The sequence below is a fragment of the Scleropages formosus genome, chromosome 12 (assembly GCF_900964775.1).
Source record: "Scleropages formosus chromosome 12, fSclFor1.1, whole genome shotgun sequence".
NCBI classification, from domain to species: domain Eukaryota; kingdom Metazoa; phylum Chordata; class Actinopteri; order Osteoglossiformes; family Osteoglossidae; genus Scleropages; species Scleropages formosus.
This window is the reverse complement of record NC_041817.1, coordinates 25,246,302-25,272,682: the sequence shown is the minus strand read 5'-3', so window position 1 is coordinate 25,272,682 and position 26,381 is coordinate 25,246,302. Positions and strand designations below refer to the sequence as shown.

General features: G+C 41.3%; 1 protein-coding gene across 1 annotated transcript; it reads left to right on the top strand.

Annotated features, from left to right (window-relative positions):
* Nucleotides 1-26,381, top strand: LOC108930614 (band 4.1-like protein 5). The gene is made up of 26 exons (XM_018745970.2): nt 1-92; nt 1,392-1,594; nt 4,139-4,243; nt 5,008-5,050; nt 5,256-5,334; nt 5,499-5,543; nt 8,225-8,277; nt 10,214-10,334; nt 10,704-10,791; nt 11,576-11,664; nt 11,775-11,844; nt 13,291-13,460; nt 15,221-15,327; nt 15,422-15,440; nt 16,161-16,200; nt 16,332-16,447; nt 21,312-21,484; nt 21,642-21,811; nt 22,428-22,541; nt 22,767-22,825; nt 23,107-23,220; nt 24,840-24,924; nt 25,053-25,130; nt 25,283-25,333; nt 25,444-25,550; nt 25,726-26,381. The coding sequence occupies exons 2-26, from the start codon at nt 1,415-1,417 to the stop codon at nt 25,790-25,792; spliced, it is 2,343 nt and encodes a 780-aa protein (XP_018601486.2). The 5' UTR covers nt 1-92; nt 1,392-1,414; the 3' UTR covers nt 25,793-26,381.

The window sequence follows — 26,381 nt, the reverse complement described above, 5'->3', positions numbered from 1 at the left end:
TGGAATGTAGTCTCCTAGAACAGTGAGGGGAAAAAAAAGTCTGAAAAGTCAGAGGGGGAACGAAAATTGAGTTTGGATCTGTCAGAGCTGGGGTATGTTTTATGTCTAATATGTGCATTGATTCATCGTGTATCCTTTATTTACTGCGGCCGGACGCACTGGTGGTGCGTTTCCACACCTCCCCCGGACATCGCGGGTCCTTTTGGCGAGCCGTGCCGCGCCGCATCCCCGGACGGCGGCTCCACAGGTGGCGCGCGGAAACGCTCGCGCTCGGCTCGCGGTAGGCTCGCGGTAGGCTTAGTTCTGCGTCACGAGAGGGAGCAGCATGTTGAGGGAAGTCTTTTCACCGCTGTCGTTTGGTAAAGCGAATAGTCAGAACGTCGATAATGGAGTTATCAAATTCATGTCCTAATTTTACAGAAGACGCTGCCAGAGTTCCGCGGTTTAATTTGATGCGTTTTTTGTGGAGAAGCAAGACGGTACAGGAAAAGCCTGTACTGCTGCCGGACTTCCACAAAAAAAAGGTTACCTTTGGTTTCTACACTGCAGAAGATGAAGTTCATCATGAATTCTAGCAAACGACGTCACACCTCTCACTGGTTATATTTCATTTATATTGTTGATGTTTATAATTTGGGCGATTATATTTTGCTGCCAGACTAACTTCGAAATAATAATGTTTTAACATACATGATACAACGTAACCCACCTGACCTGTGTCACGTCAGGGTTACATTTCAGACAGGTAAAAACTCACACACAGGTTTGTAAATTATATCGGTCGCTGTCACGCTGATACCTTACCTGCTGAAGAAGTAAAAACTTGCAATGCAGGTTGGCAATGAATGGTCACTATTTCCTGGCAAACAGGTAATAACTTGCAACTTAAATTCATTCATGCACATTCCCATAATTTTTTGGTTGGAAAATTCTAGAACACATTGGTCTGGAAAATTCATAGTTTTGGTTAGAGCTGCTGTTTTCAGATCTGTAGATTTAGATAGCAGGTTTGAACCCACCTTTTGCTGCCCTGGCCTTGTGCACTAATCTAATAATGTAAATTGCTTGGATAAAAATGACTCTTTACTGTGTAAATGGGTAAATCATTGTAAGTAGCTTAACACTGTAAATTGAAGTGTCCCCAGAATGAATAAACAGTCACCATACCTGAACAGTTACCTATCAAACAGGCAATAACTCGAAAGTTGCAGATAGCAACTATTGAACTAACAGTGACTTTCAGATCAATAACTCAGCTGTTGGGGATATGAACCACCTTTAAGTAGGACCACCTTAAATCAAAGTAGTCGTTCATCTTGTTCAATGGTTGTACAGTGTTTTTGTGTTTCAGCAGCAAAAGTAGATTCCTTGTTTTGTTTCCTTCTTCACAGGTGGGACACACTGGGCCCCAGATATGCTGAGTTTCTTTCGACGGACTTTGGGCCGGCGGTCCGTTCGCAGAAACACGGAGAAGACGCGGCTCCGCGAGGCCCAGAGATCCACCACGCACATCCCAGCTGCCGGTGATGCCAAGTCCATCATCACCTGCCGTGTGTCCCTGCTCGATGGCACTGATGTCAGTGTAGACCTGCCGGTGAGATGCATGGGTTTTCGCCATCATTTTTTCATCAGCACGTAGCATACTGGTCAAGGACCTGGATTTGTGTGCCGAAGGTTGCTAGCTCAAGCCCCACTCTCACCTACTCTGCTGTAATAACATTGAGAAAGGCACTTAACTTGAACTGCTCTAATAAAATGTCCATACTACAAATCACTTTGAATAAGCCAGCAACAAATTCCAAATAATCACTGCTGCTTCTTTGTGTTTCTTAAAGATTTCTAGAATATCCATTCATTCTGTCTAGCAGCTTAGTGGAAAATGGGGTGTTGCGCAAAGTTAAATGCTGCTTTATGTGGGTTTATGATTTAAGAAGCCATAGTAATCCTGTGTTACTTTTATGCCGTAGTACATATCCAAAGAATTCAGTACATTTGTTGAAGTTGCATTTAATATGTATCATTGCGAGTTAAAACAAGAATGTTATTTTGCATAACCATTGTGTTTGTTTTTGGCAGTGTTTGTTTTGACAAAATGGACAGTGTCATTAAAATACATTTAAACTCATAGTATAGGCTTCTCAAGCTTTTGAACAGTTTTTTTAGTGGCTTTGTGTTTGTGGCAAACATGGAATCATGTCTGTGTTCTCAGTTGAGAGGGATATTTTAAATTTCTCTTTTATTTAAACATTCTGTCTCATCTGACAGATGAACTCCTGTTGGTGCTGGCTAAATAAATTGGGATAAAGATATATGTTGACAAATGGTTCCCAATGGGGTTAACTCTGGGTAGCGCATAGAATAAACAGCCTCTCTTTGACATCAAAGTGGTGTAACACAGCTTGCTTTTTTTATTATAATAAATCCTCATGATTCCCACTTGCTGGTGGTGATACTGGTCCCTACACAGCTCCCTGCTGGAAAGTGGTGTCAGGGGGAGGTTAAACATTGTAGATTGATATTCATGTTTACAGTGGGTCGCTGAATCTGTGAGGGAGTTGTCCCACTTTAGTGGAGTCTGGGCAACTGGCTGCTTCCTGCTGTCTGAAGATGCAGGCAGCGCATGATTTCGTGTAGATAAGAATTTGGAGCTGCAGCTGAGATTTCAGGAAGGAAGATCTCAGGAAGGAGGCTGTTGCTGGTTGCCTATTTTGTTTTTCTGGATCCATTAGTTATTAGTAACCAGACATGGCACAGCCCACTCTTGACTCCATTTTTTCAGAAGATGACTTCTGCATGGTTGTTTGGTTTTTTGAAAACCTGTCTTGAATAATGCTTTAAATGGTGCCTTTGATGCGTATGGGGGTCACATTACCCTTTGGGGGGGCACAGTAAAGGTTGTGTTTCCTTCCAACTTGTGGACAGTGTGCTCCTTGCACAGAGGAACTGCGACAGGTTGCACGAAACTCTTGGACAAGCTGGATTTAGGTTCCTTGGGTTGCCATAACTGCAACTCACAATTGTCCCTTTGTGTCCTTTCACTTTTTGTCAGACTGGCTGGACAGTGGGTAGTTTCAGCTCTAGGACATACTGGCACTCAAGTCATTAAGCTGTTGTTTTACAAAACAGTCTGAGCACAGCTAAACAGGTCTATGTCTTCATCTCTTAAGTATGTTCCTTTCATTTATAATTGTGTGTGTGGTGTGTGACAGACATATCATGTGAACAACTTTTTTTTTTTAAAAAAAAATACATCTTTCCTAGACACTAACACTGTAAGTTGATTTAGGACAAAAGTGTCTGCAGAATGAATAAACAGTAGACACTAACACAAAATTATTCATGGACATTAAGTTTTATTGTTTGTGCATTTAGAATGGCTCCCCCTCAGGGTTCCTCAATTTTATGTGGTAGTCAGTAAATGAGTAACATGAGTAATGTTAACAGCACCCAGAAGGTCTCCTGTAACAGCCCACATGGAGTGCAACTTTAGCTCACACTCAGTCTACATGTTCATATCTACATTAACTGGTCCTGTGGTGGCTTCAAAGCTGTTGCATGTGCTAAAACTGATCATGTTTGGGTCTGTGTCAGTGGGGAGATGTCATTCTGCTGTTTGGTTTTTCAGCCATGTTTGCTCTGCTGCATGGTATTTTCAATATTTAGAAATACCCTTTGTTAATTTCAGGTGGGTAAAAAGCTGAAAATACAGTATCATATTGTGTTCTCACCTCTCAGTGGTGAAATATGTTCCTGCTTTCTAGTTGAAATAATACACAGAATACAGCATGGAATTGTGTTTACATTGTTGGCTCAAGTGTGTTAACTGTTTTAAGAAGAATTTAGAAGATGCAACTTGAACAGGTTCTGACTGATTTTACTTCCAGTATTAAGGGGTGCATTTAGAGCTTTTGCCAGGGTCTGTCCCAAGGTAGATATTGCTGGTTGATTACAGTTAGCTGTGGTATGAACTTTGCTGACAGTGATGAGCCTCCACCATTAGGGACTGCACAGGGTACTGTGTCCTCCTTATTCCATCTGCTACATTAACCTTATTCTTATGCTTATTCTATCACAGTGGGTAGCTCTGATAACACCACCTTCCTTCCCCTGTTATGAGCTATGTCTTTTTCCTTTGTAGAAAAATGCTAAAGGGGAGGAACTGTTTGACCAGATCATGTATCATCTGGATGTTGTGGAGAAGGACTACTTTGGGTTGCGCTTCATGGACTCTGCACAAGTGCCGGTATGCACAAGCCATTGCCCTCCAGCACACAAGATGGCAGTTTTTCTTTTTATACCTTATTATCCTGAGCTTCCTGGGTACCTGAAGGTCTTCTTTCAGACCAGGTGGGCGGGTGGATGCCCTCCTCTGCAGCTAGAACATCAAAGCAGTGCACTAGTGTGCAGAGGGTGGGTTGGGGGTGGCAGAGGCAAGTGTGGAATGTCGGGGAGTGGAAAGGTGATGGCAATGGACCCCTGGGTTTCTTCATCAGAGCTACAGTCACGCCACCATCTCCCACCCTATTTCCTGTATTTACCTAGCCTTGCACTGTGCTTTCCTCTTTTGGACTCACTTTTCCCCAGTCTCTTAAGTGCATGATGAATGTGTGAATGTTTAATTTTTTACTTAGAAATTCTTGAATAATGCATAAACCTTCTATGCAGCTGCTTGTGTGATGTATACTAGTTCATATGATGGATTGTGACAAGCTGACTGTGCTCTGGAATCATGTGTATGGATTCAAATTTCTCTTCCTGTTTATGTAATGCAATCTTTACATTTTTCTCTGAGATGTACCTTGCTTTGAAGAAAATCCCCTGGTCAATTAATAAATGTAAATGGTAAAATGAAATAGTTTGACACTAATTTTTTGGTGTGAATGTGATCTTTTGTCTGTGTAATTGGAATGTTAAAAAGATGTAGCCAGTTGTTAATCAGCAGTAATGTGAATGTATGTTTTTGAAAAGGTTGTGTTATGATGTAAGAAACATTTTCTCTTATTGCAGCACTGGCTGGATAACACGAAAAGCATAAAAAAGCAAGTACAAAGTAAGTCCTTACTCTCTCTTGTGATGAGTTATGTGACATTTTCCCAGTAGTGTATGGAACAGATTTTTTGGTAATTTGTCTTATCCCATTGTTCAGTGCTCTGTGTCACTGTGTGAGTAGAGAGCGCTATAAAAAATAAATTGAATGAATAATACAGATAAATTTAGCACACACATGCACATTCACACAGAGTGATCTTTTACAGTTGGGCCCCCATATTGCCTCCACATGAAGGTGAAGTTTTACTCTTCAGAACCCAACAACCTGCATGAGGAGCTCACAAGGTAACCAAGTTTTGTTTCTACAACAAGCCATGGCATGTGGTGCTTAAGCATTGCGTAGTCTTGTTACGGTGATGCTACTTTAATGCTGGTTAATCTATGTATATTATTATATCTTTGAATAATATAACAGTATTGGTGTCTTAAAATACTTATTTTCTCCTCAGATATTTATTTGTGTTGCAGCTGAAACAAGATATTCTCAGTGGAAAGTAAGTAGCTCTTTACAGTTTGTCAGATTGCATAATTTGATAAATCATATAAATTAACTTAATACTTTAATACCTCTTGTGTTTGAAATTTGTAAGTTGCATAATGGTAACTGTTTCAGGTCTTTAGTAGAATTATTTATATACATCCTCATCAGCAGCAATTAAATTTCTGTGCTGGCTTTTGGTCCATATTGGCCATATGGGTGTAGTAGCTCAAACGAATGACTGTGTCCCATGCAGTTGCCGATGACAGGCATTGCAGAACACTGGAGCAGCTGTGAAGCATCGTTTCGTATCCCAGCTTGGCAGCGGTACAGATGGCTAGAGTGATGGCTATTGCTTATTCAGTCCTTCCGCTGTCCTAATAATTTGCGTGGACTTGTTGTGTGAGGGTAAAAAAGCTCCAAGGCTGGATTTTTCTGTCACTTACTTTGATATGAGCATTGCCTATTTTTTTAAATGCATTTTGACATTTTGCAATTATGTGCAGCTGTGTCTCCTTTGCTTCCTGGCTGTAGCGGGATCTCTGTGCTGTCTTTGGATGCACAGCACTGTATTTTGTTTTTCCCTTTAGGGAATGTGATTTGTTGCTATAATTTGATTAGGTTGTATTGAATTTATAGTGATTTGATCTTCAGGCTCTAAGGCAGGGGTTCTTAAACTTCTTTATGCTTTGCTCCCTTTTGGCAGTGTGTTGAAGCTTATGGACCCCTTCTCGGAATAATCTATTTAAATACATAAAATACATAGGATTATAAAGGAAATCTATTGTACTGAAAGAGTCACAGTGCTGTGGAAAAAAGTATTTGCCCCCATAGTGATTTCTTCTGTTTTTGTGTATATCCTGTACTAAATTGTTTCAGAAATTAAAACAAAGGCAACCTGAGTAAACACAAAATACAGTTTTTAAATGATGATACTTATTGAAGCCAAAAAGTTATGCATTACTAACTGGGGCCTGTGTGAAAATGTATTTGCCACTGTAGTAGGTTTCTCCAAGTCTATGAAACTGCATTCATAATGGGGTTCAGCTGGACTAGATGCAACCAGGCCTGATTAGCCCTGTTCAATCAAATCAACACTTAAGTAGAACTTTTTCAACAGACTGGAGTTGGTTAAAAGGTCTTACCCAGTAACACTGTCCATCCAGAAATGATGAGGAAGATGGTGATTGAAATACATCAGTCTTGGAAGGGTTACAAAGCTATTTCAAAGGCTCTGGGACTCCAAAGAACCACTGTAAGAGCCATTATCTCCAAATGTGGGGGGGGGGGGGGACTTGGCACAGTGGTGACCCTTCCAAAACTCCACTAAGATCACAGCGATGACTCATCCAGGAAGTCACAAAAAGCCGAGGACAACATCGAAGGAACTACAGGCCTCTCTTGCATCAATAAGTGTCACTGTTAATGACTCCACTATCAGACACTTGGTAAAAATGGCATCGATGGAAGAGTGGCGAGGCGAAAACCACTGCTAACCCAGAAGAACATTAAGGCTTGTCTGAATTTTGCCAAAACACACCTTGATGATCTTCAAACCTTCTGGGAGAATGTTCTGTGGACTGATGAATTGAAAGTGGAACTGTTTGGATGAGAGGGGTCCCGTTACATCTGATGTAAACCAAACGCAAATTCCACAAAAAGAACATCATATCTATGGTTAAGCATGATGGTGGCAATGTGATGGTGTGGGATGCTTTGCTGCTTCAGGGCATGGGCAACTTGCAGTAATTGAAGGAAATATGAGTTCTGCTCTCTACCAGAAAATCCTTAAGGAGAATGTCCAGTCTTCAGTTTATAAGTTGAAACTCAAGCACAACTGGATTATGCAGCAAGACAATGGTCCAAAGCATAGGAGTAAGTCCATCTCTGAATGGCTCAAAAATAGCAAACCAACTGAAGTGCTGTGGCAGGACTTTAAACAAGCAGTTCATGCTGGAAAACCCTCCAGTGTGGCTGAACTAAAGCAGTTCTGCAAAATTCCACCACAGTGCTGTGAAAGGCTGATCTCCAGTTATCGGAAGCGTTTGGTTGCAGTTATTGCAGCTAAGGTGGCACAACCAGATTTTAAGTTTAAGGGGGGGGCAATTAGTTTTACACATGGGTGATAGGTGTTAACTTTTTTTCTGCTTCAATAAAAAAAAAAAACAAAAATTCAAAGCAGTATTCTATGTTTATTCAGGTTGCCTCTGTTTTATATTATATTTCGTTTGAAGATCTAAAACTGAGATATTCACAAAAACAGAAGAAATAAGAATGGGGGTAAATACTTTTTCACAGCACTGTAGCTAAAGGTTAAAAACAAATTTGCGATATACCAGTGCATGTGCTTATTTATTTATTCATTAAATATAACTATACTTTTATAGATTAGTAAAAATACATTCCCCCCCATTCAAGTTCAGACCCCAGTTTAGGCATTAGTTCATTTTAGTGACATGAGTGTTGTAAGAAGATGACCAAAGTGTTGCTCAACTGCTGGGAATGCGGGGTTTTGTAATGACACTGTGGATTGTTACATTTTGTTGTCTCCAGAATTTGAGTGCCATCTTTCTGTTGTGTGTACTGGCTGCAGTCTCCAGTTAGCCTTTTATATATTTAGAGATTTTTTTTTTTCCCCCTTCACTTTGGTTAGCGAACACAACACAATAATTGATTTGAACTCTTTATCGTTTTCAGGTTAGAATGTCCTTTTGACACAGCAGTGGAATTGGCAGCCTTCTCATTGCAAGGTAAGCACCCCCTGCACACCTCAAGTTCTTGACACAGTTGGGGCATCATTAATCCTTTGTATTGGGAGGGATTGATCCAGGGATCACATTATTCTCACCCTGAGAACTGAATTCACTTGTACCCATTTTGGGATAGATGGAGAAGAGTAATTCAAACCACCAGCTCGCCAAACCTGCGGCGCTCTTGTGTTCTAGAAATGGCAGGAGTGTCACGAATGATGAAAGGTAATCAGCAAAACTTATACTGTTAACCACTCTGGACCTCTGATGAGTTCAACATAGTCATGGTGTCTCAGGTAGTTTGTAGCCTATTACTTAAAAAGGGTAAGGAAAAAGCACATTTTTCTGCTAAACCCAATGAGAATTATGCAAACTTGAAATGGAGTTCTGCTTCTCCCCTGGTGTGTGTTAGATGGAAGATATTGGGAGTGTGTTGTGGTTGTAAAATTACTACAACAGAAGATTTTCAGCCCTGATGGATTTCCGGGGTCCCCTACACCCATTGGATCACATTTCAGAAGTTTTTTGCTAAATGTTTTGTTCTATTTACAGCTACCTCATTGACATTTCAATTGCCCTCACAAACTAAGTTTAGGTAATAAATGTGCTTTTATTAGGACAGCCTTCTTCAAGCTTTTCAATTAAATAAGTTTGACATGGTCTGTAGATGGGTGCAGTTAGGGAAGCGTGTAGGCGGTTTTATCCAGCCTCCAAGTTATCTTCAGGCATGCTTGTTGACCCAAGGGTGTGCTTTATCTGCTCTGTCAATAAAGTCCCTGACATGTCCTGGGTTCTTATCTCAGTATTGTAAATGGGGTCCTGTTGCCACCCTTGAAAATGCCTCAGGATTAAATATTCAGTTTTTTAAAAGGAAAAGCAGCATACCTCTTGTGACCCAAAGAAAGTGCTAATGGTTTGTTTGTCTGGTTTTTAATTATTTGGGGGATGTTTTAACAAAAACAAAAAGTTGAAGGAAGATTGTGGGACACTGTAGAAAGTCTATACACTGAATCCTAATGATAATTCAGATCAGTATCTGCTGGGATCAAAATGTTATCCTGATAACTTTTTGAGCACAGACTATGTAGGAGCTATACTTTCCAAAATCATTTTCAGGTCTCTGCATGCATCTGTTTGGTCTTGCAAATTTAACAGATACACACTTATGATTATATCTTATTCCAGTGATGAGTATGGAGCTTGTTGCCTGGTAACCTCCAGGTTCTTGGGCTTGTGTGTAGACCTCATCTTCACTGTCTCTGGAATTTTTATCTTCCAGAGAAAAAGGCATTATTTTTGTTTCAGAAGAGTGAGGGTGCTGAGAGATGCATCTGATCCTATGAAGTACTGGAAATTTGTAATTTGGAAGAACGAATGTGTAACGTTACTTGAAAGTATGTGAAGCCCTTGTATTCCTTAGTTTGACCACAAAATGCTTAATTTACCTACAAAATTTAATGAGAATCACTCTTTCTCTTCTGAAATAATAGGTTTGTACTGATCAATTCCATATGTTGATATAGAGGAAATCATGTAGAAAACTGGAAGTAGTGCAGGTGCAAAAATTAGTGAAGCCAAAGTTGTATTGGTTAACCCAAGTAGGTAAATAGTCAGGTGTGTAAATCAATTGTTTATTAATTTTATAAGTTTATTTTAAGATGTAGGTTTTCTAAGTTTATTTTAACATTTTGTGCAAGAATAATGACCATACCTATAAGGTTCAGATACTTTCAAGACCAACTGTATGAGGTATGAATGTTGCTGATTTTATCAGTTTTGGACAGGTATAGGAACAAAACACATATTGGGGAAATTTGTGGATATTTTTACATTCATTTTACAAAATAATGTATGTGTACTTAGTACATGCAGTGTTTCTCTCTCATGATCCTCGGGCTGCCTCAAAGCTGACCCTTTGCCGACCTTTTTGTTTTAGCTGAGCTTGGTGACTTTGACCCTGCAGAGCACAACCTGGATCTGGTGTCAGAGTTTCGCTTTGTTCCTGATCAGATGGAAGAAATGGAGGTTGCAATCTACAAAGCCTGGAAAGAGTGTCGGTTAGTTAAATGAATTCTCAAAATACAAAGGGAGAAATTTTCAAATTGTTTGGTACATTAAAGTGTATTTTAAAAACAAGCATTGCTATATAGTAGTAGCCACATGGGTCACAAACTTATACAGGAGCTCCTTTTGTGTTTTAATTTTTTTTTTTTTTTTTTTGGGTATAATGACACTGTTATGCCAGATCTGGCTACTCAGATCTGCTTTTGCCCATGGACCTGGTTAATATACTTTTGCTTTTGAAAAACTTGAACTGAATGCCTATCGTAATGTCATGTTGTTGTTGTTGCTGCTTTATCAAAGACATGATGTGTACCCTGATTTCATGCTCGCTTTAAAATTGGCATGCATCCATCGCCCCCCAGGGGTCAGACACCAGCTCAAGCAGAGATCAACTACCTGAACAAGGCTAAGTGGCTGGAGATGTATGGTGTGGACATGCACTTGGTCAGGGTGAGTGACAGTGATGTCACACCTGGCACTCTTGTGTGCCGTTCTGCAGTGTGCTTTGTATGGTGTTAGTATATTGTGCTTAGCCCTACAGTAGCATCTTTGTTAGCGTCACAATTCCAATGTACACATATCCCCTGTTAACCAGTTCTAGTTTGATCCTAAAGACATACTGCATATTAGAAAAACAGATAATGAAATTACTTATACCATTATTTCTTATGGGGTAAAGCTCTAATTCTTCCTAAGCCTATCCTGAATTCATTCCAAAATCACTCTTAATAATGCCAAAAAGTTATGTATAGCATTAAAATATAAGGAATAACAAATGGTAACATTGTTACTATACAGTAATTTATATTACTATATTTGTGTTTGGAAAGCTTTTTTTATTTTATTTATTTTGTTTATTGAAACTGTACGCTGGTCACCAAAACTTTTTTTGAATCACGTGCATGGCTGCAATAGCAAAGGCTATATGTCCCATTTAAATAAAATGTATACTACAGTATAAATGTGGTCTTAGTTTATCTCTTTGGAATGAATGTCGTGGGCCTGGACCTGATGTTACACACTGAATATATGAAAATCTAGACTAAAAAATAGTATTGATAAATGTGAATGTAATAACTGTGGACTGAATACATGGAAAAACTGGATATGGGAGACTGTATAATGGGGATGAATACTGATGTCTGATAATTTATTGCACCAAGTAATGTTAAAGGTCAATTAAACTGGTCAGAGAAAGTTGCACTTGACTCCATTTTCTTTTCAATCCAATCAGGCTCGAGATGGTAACGAGTACAGCCTGGGTCTGACCCCTACTGGAGTACTAGTGTTTGAGGGAAGTGCCAAGATTGGCCTCTTCTTCTGGTGAGGGGATGCAGTCTGAGCCTCTTTATGTGGAGGAAAAATTCTACATTGACATGTATCTATAACAACCCTTTCTGTTGTTAAAAACTTCATAATTTTTCTCATTTCAGGCCAAAGATAACTCGTCTAGACTTTAGAAAGACCAAGCTCACACTGGTTGTGGTAGAGGATGATGAACAGGTAATGCAGGAAGCAGGTGAAGTAATGTATTATACCTGCCCATATGCTATGTCTTTACATAGAATCAAAACATGTTAAATTTTATGATCACTGTGCAAAAGACTGCAAAGTTTCATGAAGTTCTTACTGGAGACAGATTTGACATTGGTGTTACTAGAGACTGGACAGCTGAGTGGGGTTACAGAACTGATTTCTTTTCTGATATTCTTTTCTTGCACAATTTGAGCAGTTAAGCTAGCATAAAAACAGTGCTATCCACTCAGTACTGTTAGTAACAGTTCATAGAATGTGCTGTTTAGTAGCCAAGGTCTGTGCCTAGAGATGCTTGGATAGGTGCCATGCGATAGGCTTTGACATAATCCATAAAATTGCTTTGTTCCCTGCTGGCTTTTTTGTGGTCTGAAGTACCTGATTTATAGAGCCATTTAGGTTGCTATGTGTCAGGCTTCTAGCCACAGTGTTACATTTTAACAGTTCAGTTTGACCTCATTTGTTTTTACAATTACATTTATTCATTTAGCAAACGCTTTTCTCCAAAGTGACGTACATCTCAGCAAAAAATACAAATTTGTGCATTACATTAAGACAAAGAGACATAGCTGCAGACATGTGATTCTTAAGTAAACCTAGTTTACTTTCCACTTAATGTACCAATGTTCACCACTGGAGTAGGTGCATAAAATGCAGGATAGATGAATCCCGATAACCTTCCTACAAATTTTTAATTTTTTTTTAAATAAGGTACACAAACATTTACATACAATGCAGGAGTAGCAACTGTGTAAAGCAGCTGTTTTCTTTTTTGTTGTAGTGGTGTAGCAAAGTGTTATTGGTTCTAGAATAGCTCACACACATTAGTTGTGAAAGCAAATGGGCTGTGACTGGCAACCGAGGGAAATGTAGATTGTATTGTGTGAAGGAATGTTGTTGTGTGACACATTACCGACAGGCTAGGGCAGGCCTCAGACTAACTCGTACAGGAGCAGTATGACCAGAATCAGCTGCTCAACCAAAAAACTTCGAGACTAGACTGAACTTGCAGTGAACTTGTGCTGTTTCTGTTTGTCAATCCCTTTTGTATTCTTTTGAAGCATGCACAACAGACTGTACACAGGTGTTTTGATTCTACACCACACCTCTTACAGCAAAAACACATCAAAAGTAGAGTACTGGTGCAAGCAGCATAACTAATAAGGGTAAGTGAGGGAATTTTAATGGCCTCAGTTGATGGAAATTGGATTAATGAGCAACAACAAACTCCTGTTAGCTTTTGCTTTTTGATTCAAGGGGAGCTTTTTTTGCTGGAGGAGAGGACAGATTGCTGTGAAACTGTTAAGGAACCTATGAGTCCTCTTACCTCCACTTTTACCACTTTTGTCAGTGGTGCTAGGTGCTCTGTGGATGAAGCTTCTATCAATGTTGTTGACTGTGAAGTTTGTCTTCCAGGGGAAGGAGCAGGAGCATACATTTGTGTTCCGTATGGACCACCCTAAGGCCTGCAAGCACCTGTGGAAGTGTGCTGTGGAGCACCATGCCTTCTTCCGTTTGCGCGGCCCTATCCAGAATAGTTCTACTCACTCTGGCTTCCTCCGCATGGGCTCACGCTTCCGATACAGGTGGGTTCTCTGCCGTAGACAGTCATTCTGGCGATGCTGAGGGGTGAATTTGCTTGCACTTGAGCTTAGTCTTTTATTGTTATTAACACAACAGAACTGAGTCATAGCAAGAGAGACCCAAACGGTATACTGAGAAAATACAAATACATTAATATATACATGGTACAACATTTACATTTATTCACTTAGCAGACGCTTTTCTCCAAAGCGACTTTACAATGGATACTATGTAGTGTTACTAGCCTACACACCTTATTCACCAAGGTGACTACATTGCTAGATACACTACTTACAATGGGTCACTCATCCATGCATCAGTGAAACACACTCACTCCGTGACACTCACACACTATGGGGGAACCAGAACAGCATGTCCTTGAACTGTGGGAGGAAACCAGAGCACTCAGAGGAAACCCACGCAGACATGGGGAAAACATGCAAACTCCACACAGACTGAGCTGGGATCGAACCCCATTCTCTTGCACCACCCAGGTGCTGTGAGACAGCAGCGCTACTCGCTGTGCCACTGTGCTGCCCCGGGCAAAGGTTAGTGTTTCTAGTGGGGTTGCTCATAGGCTTTCTTTAATGATTAAAAAAAAAAAAAGATGCGCACACACACATTGTCTGAAACCGCTTGTCCGAAGCGGAGTCGCGGTGAGCCAGAGCCTAACACAGAAACACAGGGCACAAGGCTGGAGGGAGAGGGGACACACCCAGGACGGGATGCCAGTCTGTCGCAAGGCACCCCAAGCGGGACTCGAACCCCAGACCCACCGGAGAGCAGGACCCGGTCAAGCCCGCTGCACCACCGCACCCCCCCTAAAAAAAAAAAAAAAAAACATATTTTTGAAACAGAAAACAAATTTAATGTTTCCCCTTTCTTTCCTGCTGTTTATTTGAAGGAGAAACTCAGTTTTCAGCTATATGAGTTACTCCACATGGTCCTTCTGAGCTCTCTGAGCAGGGACTGGGGTGTACTGGAGGTCATTCTATGTCTAAACTGAGGATTATTAACCTGGAGTTTATAGACCTCTGTTGGATTCATGAATGGCCTTCAGGGGTTCCATGATGTGCAAACTTACTTTGAAAATAGCACTGACTATACAAAGGTTTTTTTTTTTTTTTTAAAGGAATATTTGTTTGGTATTTCTGTTTATGACAATTCTGGTTGAAGGTAATCAGTTTGTAGTGCAATATTTTCTCAATTTATTTATATTTTTCTTGGATGGTTCCTTAGCATTCATCAGCTTCTTAAAGAGATCCATAGTCCAGAAAAGGAACTCTGGTTCTAGAAACTTTCAAACCTTCCAAGAAGCCTGTAGTTTTTTTTTTTTTTTTTTTTTTTTTTTTTGGCCAAAGAAGCAACTGCTGTTGAACTTCTGTACAAAGTAACCTCAACTGGTTCACAGCCTATCAAGATAGACTTGGACCTCAACTTATGAATACAATTGGGACTGAAAGTCTGTTTTGATAGTCCAACCACTACATTGCAATCAATTACTTTCACACTCTGCCTGCATAGGGACACCTTCCAAGGAGAGGCACAGCCCATTTTCACTCTGCAATAGAGACATTATTCATATAGAACGGTGAAGAAAATACAGAATACAAAAGTTAATTGTGAAATGCTCTTTGAAAATGTGTATCTCACATAGTCATAACAAGGCGTACAAGTGTGCATCTATATATTTGTTTTTTAAATAAATGTTTTGACTATGCTATGCGATCCCGCTGCTGCCACCAACACCATAAACCTGTAGTGGGAAGACTGAATACCAGGCCACAAAGGCTTGCAAAGCCAGGAGGTCGGCGTCATTTGAGAGAAGGCCTAGCCGTCGCTATTCCAGGCGGACATTACAGCCAAAAGGTGAGGGTTATAAGTGTGTGTAAATAAATTTAATATTAAAGTAAGGTAAAAAGTTGAGTATCAGTAATCCACTTTTTTTTGATTATCTCCACAGCTGCCAACCAAAACCAAGAGTAAGTATTCATTCCAGATTATCCTTTTCTTGTGCTGTTGGGAAAGGATCTCAGAACATTTTCACTGTCCGTTTACTTGTGTTGTCTTCCACGTTTGGGTGATGACTGACACTCACCTGCAATCTGGCAGGGAAGAGGTTTGATTTATTACTGGACTCCCCTATCTTAATGCCCTTGCATTAGTGTAATGTTTTTTTCAGTATTATTTTGGCTTGTGTTTTTGTTTTTTATATTTTTTCACTGCCCCCTTTGTCCTCTCCCCCCCGCAATGTATATTGCACTGGGAAGAGAGGACTAGAACACAAGAATTTCATTGTGTTCCTCAAATACATATGACAATAAAGCTTGAAACTTGAAACCTCAGGCAGCTGTTGGTGCTGTGGCTAGGCACGCCATACTTTATGCTGTGTGCCAATGAGACTAAACTGTCCTGGCTGAAAGTTTGTCAAATAAATTCATCAAGCTTTGAGATGAGAACATGATGGAGGTGGGGTTTATTAAATGACCAACTTAGCATATTGATATGACCATTTTAACCTTAAGTTTCTCAAGAACAGTTCTACAGCAGAATGAACATGAGGGTGAATTTGATTTACTAGAAATGCTTTGAATAAACACAAGCCTTTGAAAACCTTCCTAACATTGTTCTGAAAAATGCAATGTCTGCCTTTGTTAGTGAACGTTCTGTTTAATCCTGACTCCATTCATCCCCTTTTCAAGAGCACACAACAATGGAGCAAATCTAAGCAAAGGAGCCAAGGTACTGTGGTGTTTGTTCAGACCTTGCTCACTGTGTGAAGGACCAGTTCTTTATTATGTCACTGGGTATATTTTCTGTGCAGCATGCCCCTCCACCAAAAACCCTAACCCACATGAATTTTTTTGTGTCAGCAGCCCAGTATCCCCTGGAATGTTATGCCTGTTGCTACATCACATGGTAACACAGGTCCACTGGAAATCGAGGACCTCCCCAAGAGCCCTCGGGCCAGCCATTTGGAAGAGAAGAGGTACATGAAATGTTATGGCAGTACAATAACGTGGTTTCTCCAGTGTCTAACAGGGTTCTCCCTTCTTCCACTCATTCAAACAGCACAGTTCTCTGTGTGTGTGTGTGTGTGTGTGTGTGTGTGTGTGTGTGTGTGTGTATAGCAGTTGACATCACTTCCTCCTACCTCATCAGTTATCCTGTCATCTGATCTGAACAAGGCATCTACTGTCCTGACCCATGTTGTGTTTTCATAGTATAGACCTGTTTACAGGTGTCCCTACAGAAAAACATTAGTGCTTAAGTAAATTAGTTACACTGGGGACAAGACTCATTTCCATCTGAATGGTCTGCTGGAAAATGCCAGCAGCATCTTTTTCAAGATTAGGGCACTGCTGGTCTAATGAATTAGACTGAAGCCAGGGGCTGTGTAATGCTGATCTTGTCGAAAGGATATATTTTATCCTGAAGCGGAAAATTAACAGTTTTGCACAACCTAAGTTTGCAGTCAGGCAACACAAGTTTCAGAGTATATTCTTAAACCGCTTCAGCCAATTATGCTGCTATTGAAATCACTATTTTTTGTTTGGTTCTTGTTTTAAAAATGCACATTGTTTGTTCTAGCTTGCTGTATTGAAAGCAATCTAACAATCAATTTTCTATGTCACGAGGTACGTACCCATCAGGGAACAGTTTGCATTCAGTTGGCCAACTAAATCTGACCCATGGTTTGGTGAGAAGGGCTTGCTGATTAAGGTTCTCTTTCATTCAGCTAGACTGGGTCTGCTTCGGCAGGAGCTGTTCCGGTGTCGCTGTTCCCTGCTAGTACCAGTTCGGTCTGTGATGGAATGAGAGTTGTGGTACTGTGGGGCTTCTCTCTTTGGTGTCATCTCCCTGTTCTTAGACTTTTTATCAGCCTCATCGTGTGATTTACTAACCTTGGCAAGCTATCAAATCAACTGGCCTGGTTTTTCTCAGCTAAGGCTGGCTTTATCCCTCTTTCCAGTCAGATATTTGTGAGGTGGAGGAGGGGCAGAAGGAACCTTTTCCCCAGATTCTGGAAAAGTCCAACTACAGAATTTTGGTGATAATGGGGAATGCAATCCATTACTGTCCTACTGGATTGCAATTTGTGCCACTGCAACAAGGTTAAATTTTTCAAAGAAAAATTCAGTTTTTAAAAAAAAAATATATATTTTTAAATCCTCATGTCAAGACTCAAACCTCAAGATTGATCTGTAAATTACAGCTTTGAAAGATTAATGGGAACCTATTTAATTCCACTTAAAAAACCAAAGGAGACTTGCCTTTACAATTTTAATAAAAGTTCACGTCAATTCAAGTGAAATTACCTTGGAGTAACACTGAGAAATTAGGGTTTGTATTTACGTATTTTCAGAAGTAGATTCTGGAGCTATTTAAAAGTAGCCGGTTTTGGCATAAGTGATGGAATTTAATTATGCAAGCTTTCATTAAGACCAAATACTGTGACATATTGTAACAATGTATAGACTGAATAGTCTACGTGACAAAGCTCACCCACAGGTTAGTGTGTTGGTACTGAATTAGCCCTTGACTTGTAAGGTTGGTGACAGTGCAATCTGAGGAGTTTACTCAGCTGTCAGTCTTTGCACTGTGTAGCTTAAATAAGGCTATAAACTCAGCAGTAATGGTGTTGAGTGGGAATAGTCAGCCTTAGAAAGATGTTTGGGTTTTCTAGTACTTACCCTCTGCTCTTCGGTCCATGCCTGCTTTTGTTCATTCCTTCATGTTACCGTCTGGGCCTATGGGTTCTTTTTCAACCCTGAGATCAAGCCTTTCTTTTAATAATCTTCTAGAAATTGCAAGAAAACACATGATTGAAATGAAAGTTCAAGCTGCTCTTTTTACGCACTGTGAAGTGGGACTTGGTATGGGGTAACGGAGCCAGCAGCATATGCCAGCTGCCAGTTTGACACACATCAGTCTACCCCTCAGTATGTGCTTATGCTAAGGGATGAGGTTTCATCCTCCCTGCTCACAGTCTCGTGATAATATTCCCACATATGGTCTGAAAATATTCTTGCGGCTTTGTCCGTCCAAGCGAGTGAAATCCTTTCTAAAATCCTGCACTTCACATCTTTTTGAGTCTTTTATACACTGATGTTCTGCTGTGTACTCTGTCAGTCACCTTTTCTTACTGCTCACCTGTAATGTTGAGATGCTATTCAGATGGGCTTTTCTACTGAGAATTTTTCTAAATCCTCTTTCAGGTCTTTGTCACAGTTTCAAAAAATTGCATTATTTACTTGTGTTTAGCTGTCACCTTTTTTCCAAAGCAACTTATAATGCTAGATACACTACACTTAGTTGCTTAGTTGCCTACCCATTCCCACAGTGAAATATAGAAATATAACACACACTCATACACACAGCAGCAGGTGATGTAGTGGTCACAGCTGCTTCCTTGCATTTGAAGGACCCAGTTCTAAATTCCACCTTCTGCTGTAATACTCAAGCAAGGTACTTACCCTGAATTGTTCAAATAAATTACCCAAGTGTATAAATACGAAAATAATTAGTAGCTTAATACTATAAGTTACTTTGGGGAAAAGTGTCAAATAAATGTAAAACCCACTTGAACATGGAGAATATGCAAACTCCACACAGAGAGTCAAGACAGATGACAGGGTGTTGCAGTGATCACATGCATCTATGCTTACACCGCACGCTGCTTTCTCATCTCCTTGGACTTTGTGTTTCCACATTCTCTTTCGGACTTCTCGTTCCCTATCTGCTGGTAATTTCATCAAACCCCATTTGTCACCACCACTGAATTCTTTTCCTGTATATACAGACTCCTGCTCCTTTACCTACCACCGACCCTACAGAAAGGAACCCCAGTCCCCTCTTCCCCACATGCCCCCTGCTCCAGGTTGGATCCCTCTGCTTGTCAACTCCCCCCTGCTCTGGTTTTTGGAATGACCCTCTGGAGGACTCCAGCCACATGCGGAGGCTGGAGTGAGGGGACTCAGAGAAGATCAGCCTTTGAGGAGCCTCTTAACAAATGGCATCCACAGAGACTTTATGTGCTGTTTGGTTTTATTTTTCTGTTGTAGTTGTAAACCAGGGATGCTCAGATCCTAACCCGGAGGTTTTTTATGTGTTGTTACATTAATTAACACTGTCTGCCTTGAGGGCACAAGCCTCGATAATGATGTATGGCTGATCTAATGGTTATTCGAAAAACCTGCATGCTCACTGACCCTCCAGGGTATGATTTGAGTGTTCTTGCCTACAACTTTGTGGTATGATCAAAAGAGAATTGTGTTTTTAATTATTTCCTGTAAATGTTGTAGCTGATTGTCTATTCAGAATTTGCAGCATTGTGTTGCATTTCTTTTGGCTTAATTAGTTTTAATCGCAATAATAAAAATATATTTCGAAAGGTCTATTGTTAACAGGTTTACCACACACACACACATTTTCAGAACTGCTCGTCCCATATGGGGTCGCGGGGAACCGGAGCCTACCCGGTAACACAGGGCGTAGGGCCAGAGGGGGAGGGGACACACCCAGGACGGGACGCCAGTCCATCACAAGGCACCCCAAGCGGGACTCGAACCCCAGACCCACCGGGGAGCAGGACAGTGGTCCAACCCACTGCGCCACCACACCCCCTTCTACAGGTTTACCATTTCAACAGAAATCCTCTGTAGTACAAATTTCCAATTTGGTCAAATATCTGTATCTCGTAGAATTTTTAGATATTTTTGAGTTGCTATCAGTCTGTTGGGTGTGGAAAGATGTTTTGTTTGGTTCTTTAAATTAGTAGCAGCTGCACTGCTGGTTTGAGCTCATTGCCTTTACCATGTAATATTTTTCCATTAAAACTGAAACAACTTGTACTTAAACCTCTTATGGCCTATGATTGTGGTCCTGCCATGTGTGGAACGTGTTCCTCACAGCTCTGTGCCCCCCCCCCCCCCCCCCCCCCCCCCAGAGCACAGTCTTGCAACTGCAGGTAGCCCCATGACAAAGGTGACTAAACCTGGAAGCTGGTACCCAAGCCAAGCCAGGTGGTCAGCCTGTGCTTGTATTTCACTAAATACTCTGTTGTACCTCTGGTTCATGTGTAATAGTGTAAGCTGCTATGTGCTTGTTTTTGGTAAACTTGGTGTTGTAAAAGCAATTTTGTAGTACCTGTTTGTTCAGCACATGTTCAGTGTGACCCAGACAGACCAGTCTTATGGGAACTTAAGTTGACAGGTTTCTGTGGGCAAAGAGGTACAGGGACTCTGCGAACACACACATGCTTGAGTAGTGCACTGAGCTGGTTGAGTGTCTCTGAATGCAGTGTGAGAAGGACTGCATTTCTGGGAACTGGGAAGCAGGTTTTGTGTTGGGCAGTGAAGCTTCTTACCCAAATACCCATTTTTAAAGATTGGAGTCTGTGGGGTGTGGCTGACAATACCTGGGTTTTATGTTGTTTTTATTGTGGGTCGTCTTTACACTTTAAAATGTAGCCACATTTTGTTTCGCATTATACACAGTAACTTGCCTGTGCAGAGAATTTGAGGGAGAACTGGTGTTTGGAGATTAGAGAAACACATTCAGTTTGTGTTTTCAGTAAAGTTGTGGCTCTAACTGGTGAAAATTTGCATTGACCTGAACGGGCACAGATTCTGTAGTGTAATTAGAGCATTAATAATGTACTGCTGGGCTCTGGGAACCCCAAGTCAAGATTATCCTTGCATAATTGGATTTTTTGCTTGGCTGCTGGTAAGTGATTAGCATTTTTAAATGAAGGTGGGCTTTTTGGTTTGCATTTAAAGGGCTTCTGGGCTGTACTCATCTGCCTTTAATCCACAAGCCACATTGTGATGTGCTTCTCTTTCTGCCCGCAGCCTGCCCCTGGTGGCAGATTTGCTCAGCACAAAGGACCTGCTGGAGACATGCTTGGAAGAGGTCGCCAGGGTGTCGGTTCCCACGGCAACAGCAGGCTTGCCAACGGAAGTGTGCCCTACAGCGATTCTCATGGCACCCAGTGTCGGTGTGGGGAATGGTGTCTCTCTCAGTGGTGAGATGCTGCACGTGCTCCCTTTTGTACAGAAAACAAAAAAATGTGCAGAGCTTTATCCTCTATAGATGATACTGAACAGTTAAAGAGCTGTACTTTCAGGCAAAGTGTTCCAATATGATTTTGAGTTCAGATGTGAATGTTTACTCTGTGACAGGCTCTAGCTCCAGTATGAAGACACAAGCTCCTCCCTTTGCCCTGGTTGCCTTGGAGACACCCATAATCCTCCAGCACGTGGAAATGGAGAGCCCAGTACTAGCAGACCCCCTCAGGTCTGACATTAGCATCCACATGAACAACAGGGTCATGGCAGTGGGTCAAAAAGAGGTAGGTGGACCTGAGGTAGCAGACTTCCTGAGCTGTGCTTAAGCACTCTTTGCCTCCACCGCTTCCAGACTGCCAGTTGTGTGTTCATGTATTAATGTTCACAGAGGTCTATTCTAGCTTCATGAAATTTTATATCACAAAATCAACTTGATTTCACCTTGTGTAGATGTCTGTATTTGCCTTGTACCAGTACCTGTTGGAGACTAACCCTAGACTCTGTAACTCTGTTTAACTAGCCTGACTGTAGCCTCTGTATACAAGAGGGGAGAGCTATGTGCTTTATAGTCACCCAGAAGCCCTGTCATTCATTTTTGTCCACCAGGGAGGACATACGTCAGGTGTATCTCCCAGAAATGTACATCTTACAGTGTTGAGTCCTAATGGACCTTAGAGAACATTGATTTTAAGTGATATTTGGGGTCTATCTTGGACAGCTTAAACAACTCTTCCATGTAGAAGCAACAGCCGGTTAAAGAGTACTGGTGATAATCGTCACCTGAGTAGTTTTGTTGTAATATGTTGCTGGAAAAATAAGTAAACAAATTTAAGGTGTTTTTTGTTTATTTAGTAAAAGCATTTAATGTGTGTTTAATATTAGCAGCTTGCTGTTCTGCAGGAAGACATTGCAGAGCTGGTCAAGGACTGCCCAAATAACGTGCCCTCGCAGCACCCTCTTGAGAAACTGAAAAGCAACATTTTGAAGGCAGAGACTGAGGCAGCAGTGCTTAAGGTATGAGTGAAAAATGTTTTCTTTTTGTAACAGGTGGGATTCACAGAGGGCTCCTATTATAATTCAGAATGCTGAAGGATATGACAAAGTATTCTTTTTGGTATACCTAGGTATATAAATAGGAAAATAATTTTGAGTAATTTGAACTATTGAGGAGTCAGACAGGAATAGTGTATATATGTTCAAAATAATGGTATGTAACTGACTTCCTGCTTTGATGTACAGGTTCTAAGGGAAGAGCCTCTGAAGACCAAGGAAAAGAACTGTAACCTCCGGGAAGCAAGGTACTCGCATATGAAGGAATTTTCACTGTGGTAGTCTGTCACATCGCCATTGAAATGCTTTGTCCTTCCCAGGTTCCTTTAATTTTTTCCATAATGTACTCGTTTGAGTTCTTGACCCTAACTGGACCCTTTGCTGTCAGTAAATGTTTTAGGTTAAACCTTGATGATGGTGAAATGTTCCAATATAACAGAAGGTGTTAACTTTTAAATAGCTTTTATAACATAGTTTGCTCATGGCTTCTGTTACCTGTTTGTCTTTCTTCTCTCTTTCCTTGCTGTAGGAATAAGGTCCAAGGGGGCAACACAGGTAGAGTCTCGCCCCCAGCATGTGTTCAGCTGGAACATAAGCCCACAGAAACTCTGAGACCAACCCAGGTGTCCTGTTCTGAGCCCAGGTGAACCTCACCTGTTTGTTGAGAAGGGAAGGTGCCATTTCTAACAGGGATCAAACAGCCAGTCTTTTTATACAGCACTGTGCTGCCATCCACTGGTGCAATTGTCCTGTAGTGTCACCAATTTCCACTTTATCTGGTGCCTCTAAGCTTTTAAATCTTCTGCTGCTGCCATCCACTATTTAACTTAATTGAGTTGTAAATATTAATATGCTGTATTTAAAACCAGCATGAATGTAGGTCACTGAGGTGTTAATTTTTGTTCAGGTTGCACATTTGCAAAGTGCTGCCTGCTATTGTACATTCACATTTATTTCACTGATGCTTTTCACCAAAGCAACTTACAATGCTAAGTTAGTTACAATTATTTACCCGTTTATACAGCTGGGTTAGGGGGGTGCGGCGGCGCAATGGGTTGGACCGGGTCCTGCTCTCTGGTGGGTCTGGGGTTCGAGTCCTGCTTGGGGTGTCTTGTGACAGACTGGTGTCCTGTCCTGGGTGTGTCCCTTCCCCCTCCAGCCTTGCGCCCTGTGTTGCCAGGTTTGGCTCTGGCTCCCCGCGACCCCGAATGGGAGAAGCGGTTCAGAAAGTGTGTGTGTGTGTGTGTGTGTACAGTTGGGTAATTTTACAAGAGTAATTTAGAGTAAGTATCTTGCTTAAGGGGACTACAGTTGGAGTCATAACAGCAGTACCTATAGCCCTCTAATTTTGTCTTTCATTTTCATGTGTTTTTACATAACTGCTTTTACATTCATTTTTAGTTTTCCACTGAGTTGTAGGTTACACTTGGAATTATCTGCATATGTTACTGTAGTAATTTTACAGGTATGGAGTGCTGTGCCAGTGACTTCTTTGTTCAGTGGCATTGAGGAAGACTTTAGGTTTACTGCTCCATAAAAGGAGTTGCTATGATGTTCCTTTTGGTTGCACAAACTGGTTCTGATCCAGCAGCCCTCAGTTGTTGCCATGCTGGTCTTTGGAACTGTAGTGTGTTCAACTGTAGAGACTGTGCTAGGCACTTGGTGGCAGTGTGCTAGGTATGGTATACCCCCCCCCCCCCCCCCCCCCCTCTGCAAATCCCACAACTAGGCAGGCAGCTTGGTGAGAAGATGTCTCAGGATGTAGCTTGTTTAGTTTCTCTTGAAACCTGGAATGAATTAATTCATTTTTCAGGTTTGTGAGAATGGTGGACATTCAGCAATGCAGCTTGTGGTGGATATGAGTGCTTTCTGACCTAGTAACTCTTGCTGGTTTGAACTTTCATTGTGTCTCACAAACACTGTCATCCCAGTAGTCTCTTTAAAGGGTGCAGTTTTCTGTTTCTCCACTCTGTCTCACTACTTCCCAGACATCCACAATACCATGTTATTGACCACAGTCTTGTAGCACCCTGCAAACCTCACTGTGTCCCTGGGGGTGTTGTGGCACAACTGTAACAATTTGTTTTGGCACCTTACCCACAGAAGACCTTAATGGCTGGAATAATGTGTGATGTGTACATGGCTGCCCTGAATGGACACTTAAAATCAAAACGTGACATTCGCAGCATACATTGCTGTTTAACTCTATACAGCAAGAACAGCGCTTTCTGTTTATGGACGAAACCATTTTTCTCCACCCAGTACTGAATTCAAAGCTACGGAAGACTCCTTCCTTCAACTGTCAGTGGCAGCTGCTGAGCCTGTAAGCGAGGCTGGTTCTGCAAAGGTAATGGCAGTTTATACAAGCTGGTTTCCAATGCCATCTTTGTGGTTTTTGTTGACACATGCAGTGTACTGTTTTTGATAACGGTAAGCTGCCCTGGAAACAGTCAGACACAACATCTTGTGCTGCAGGTGAAACCAGATTCTGTAAAGCCACTGATCTCGCACCTGACTGAGAATCTGATAGACCTCACGGATCACAGCCCAGTGGTAAATCTGAATCATCTGTAGTCAATCCCAGGATTGCTCATCCATGCTTTTGTTCTGCATAACAAGACCTAAAACAAGTATAAAGAGCCCCCTTAGGGTGCAGTTAAAGATGAGTGCCTAACAGCCACCGCACTGTTTTCTCGTTTCTGCAGCTCCAGCCAAAACCAGTGATAGTTCCCAGATGGCTTGTCCCAGTGGCTTCGGTGAGTTCTCTTCCCTGGAGCTGAGTTCAAAATTGTTTAGAATGAATCAGAATTGATATAATTCTCTGAATACTTGCATTGAAACATCATCGGTCCCTTTTCCACGTAAGCATACAAATGGCCTTTTGCACAACGAAATGAAAAGGACATCTCTCCATCCTGAAGGAGCTTCACTTGGCCCTCGTCCCTATCAGTGTCGCACTGTGACTGCAACCAGGTAGTCCCGTCTGCTGTGACCACATCTTGAATCATTTTCCAGAATGTCTTTTTGCTTCTGTTCTTCGTGACATGTCACATCTCTTGTATCTTTTGAGGAGTCGATGTGTGTTGATCATCAGCACTGTGGCTAGGTGTGTGAAGTCAGTTAAATGCCCTGTCATTCTAACCTTCAGCACTGTCACCTGCCTGCCCAAGCAGGATGGGTCCATGACCCGAGGCCTCCTTACAACTGACCTCTGACATGCAGCACATCCTGGATTGTTCCCATAACACAGCCATTTGATTCCTTTGCTTCCTGCTACATTGAGGAGTCTGAAGGCCTCATAAGAAGCTGCTTTTACAGTACAGAAACTAACATAAGAAGCAGACAGATACTTGCTATGGTATAGTGCCCTTCTGCAGCTAAATGCTTTTGACTCTGCTGTTTGGGGGGTTCCATCGGTGCTTTGAAATGTCTGAGAAAAGAGGACCTTAGAGAATATAGAAGGATCAGCTGTAGCCCCAATGAGAAGTTGGGGGGGGAGGGAAGTGGTTTAGTGGCAGAGAACTTTGTTTGACCAACAAGTTTCTAATTCATTTCCTGCCCAGGAAAGACTATTTTTATTCTTGCCCTTGAAGACAATACTTATCCTAAATTCTACTTCTAGAAAAATGTTCAGCTGTATGAATGGAGTTTTACACTGGAAAATGAACTGAACAAAAGACAGCATAGCAATGTGATACCAGCTGGAGCATCAGAACACCTTGTGAAACTAACTGCTTTACCTCAAACCACAGGGTTTATGTGGTTCAATTGAGTTCTTATGATTGTTTTTATTCTTGCATAGAA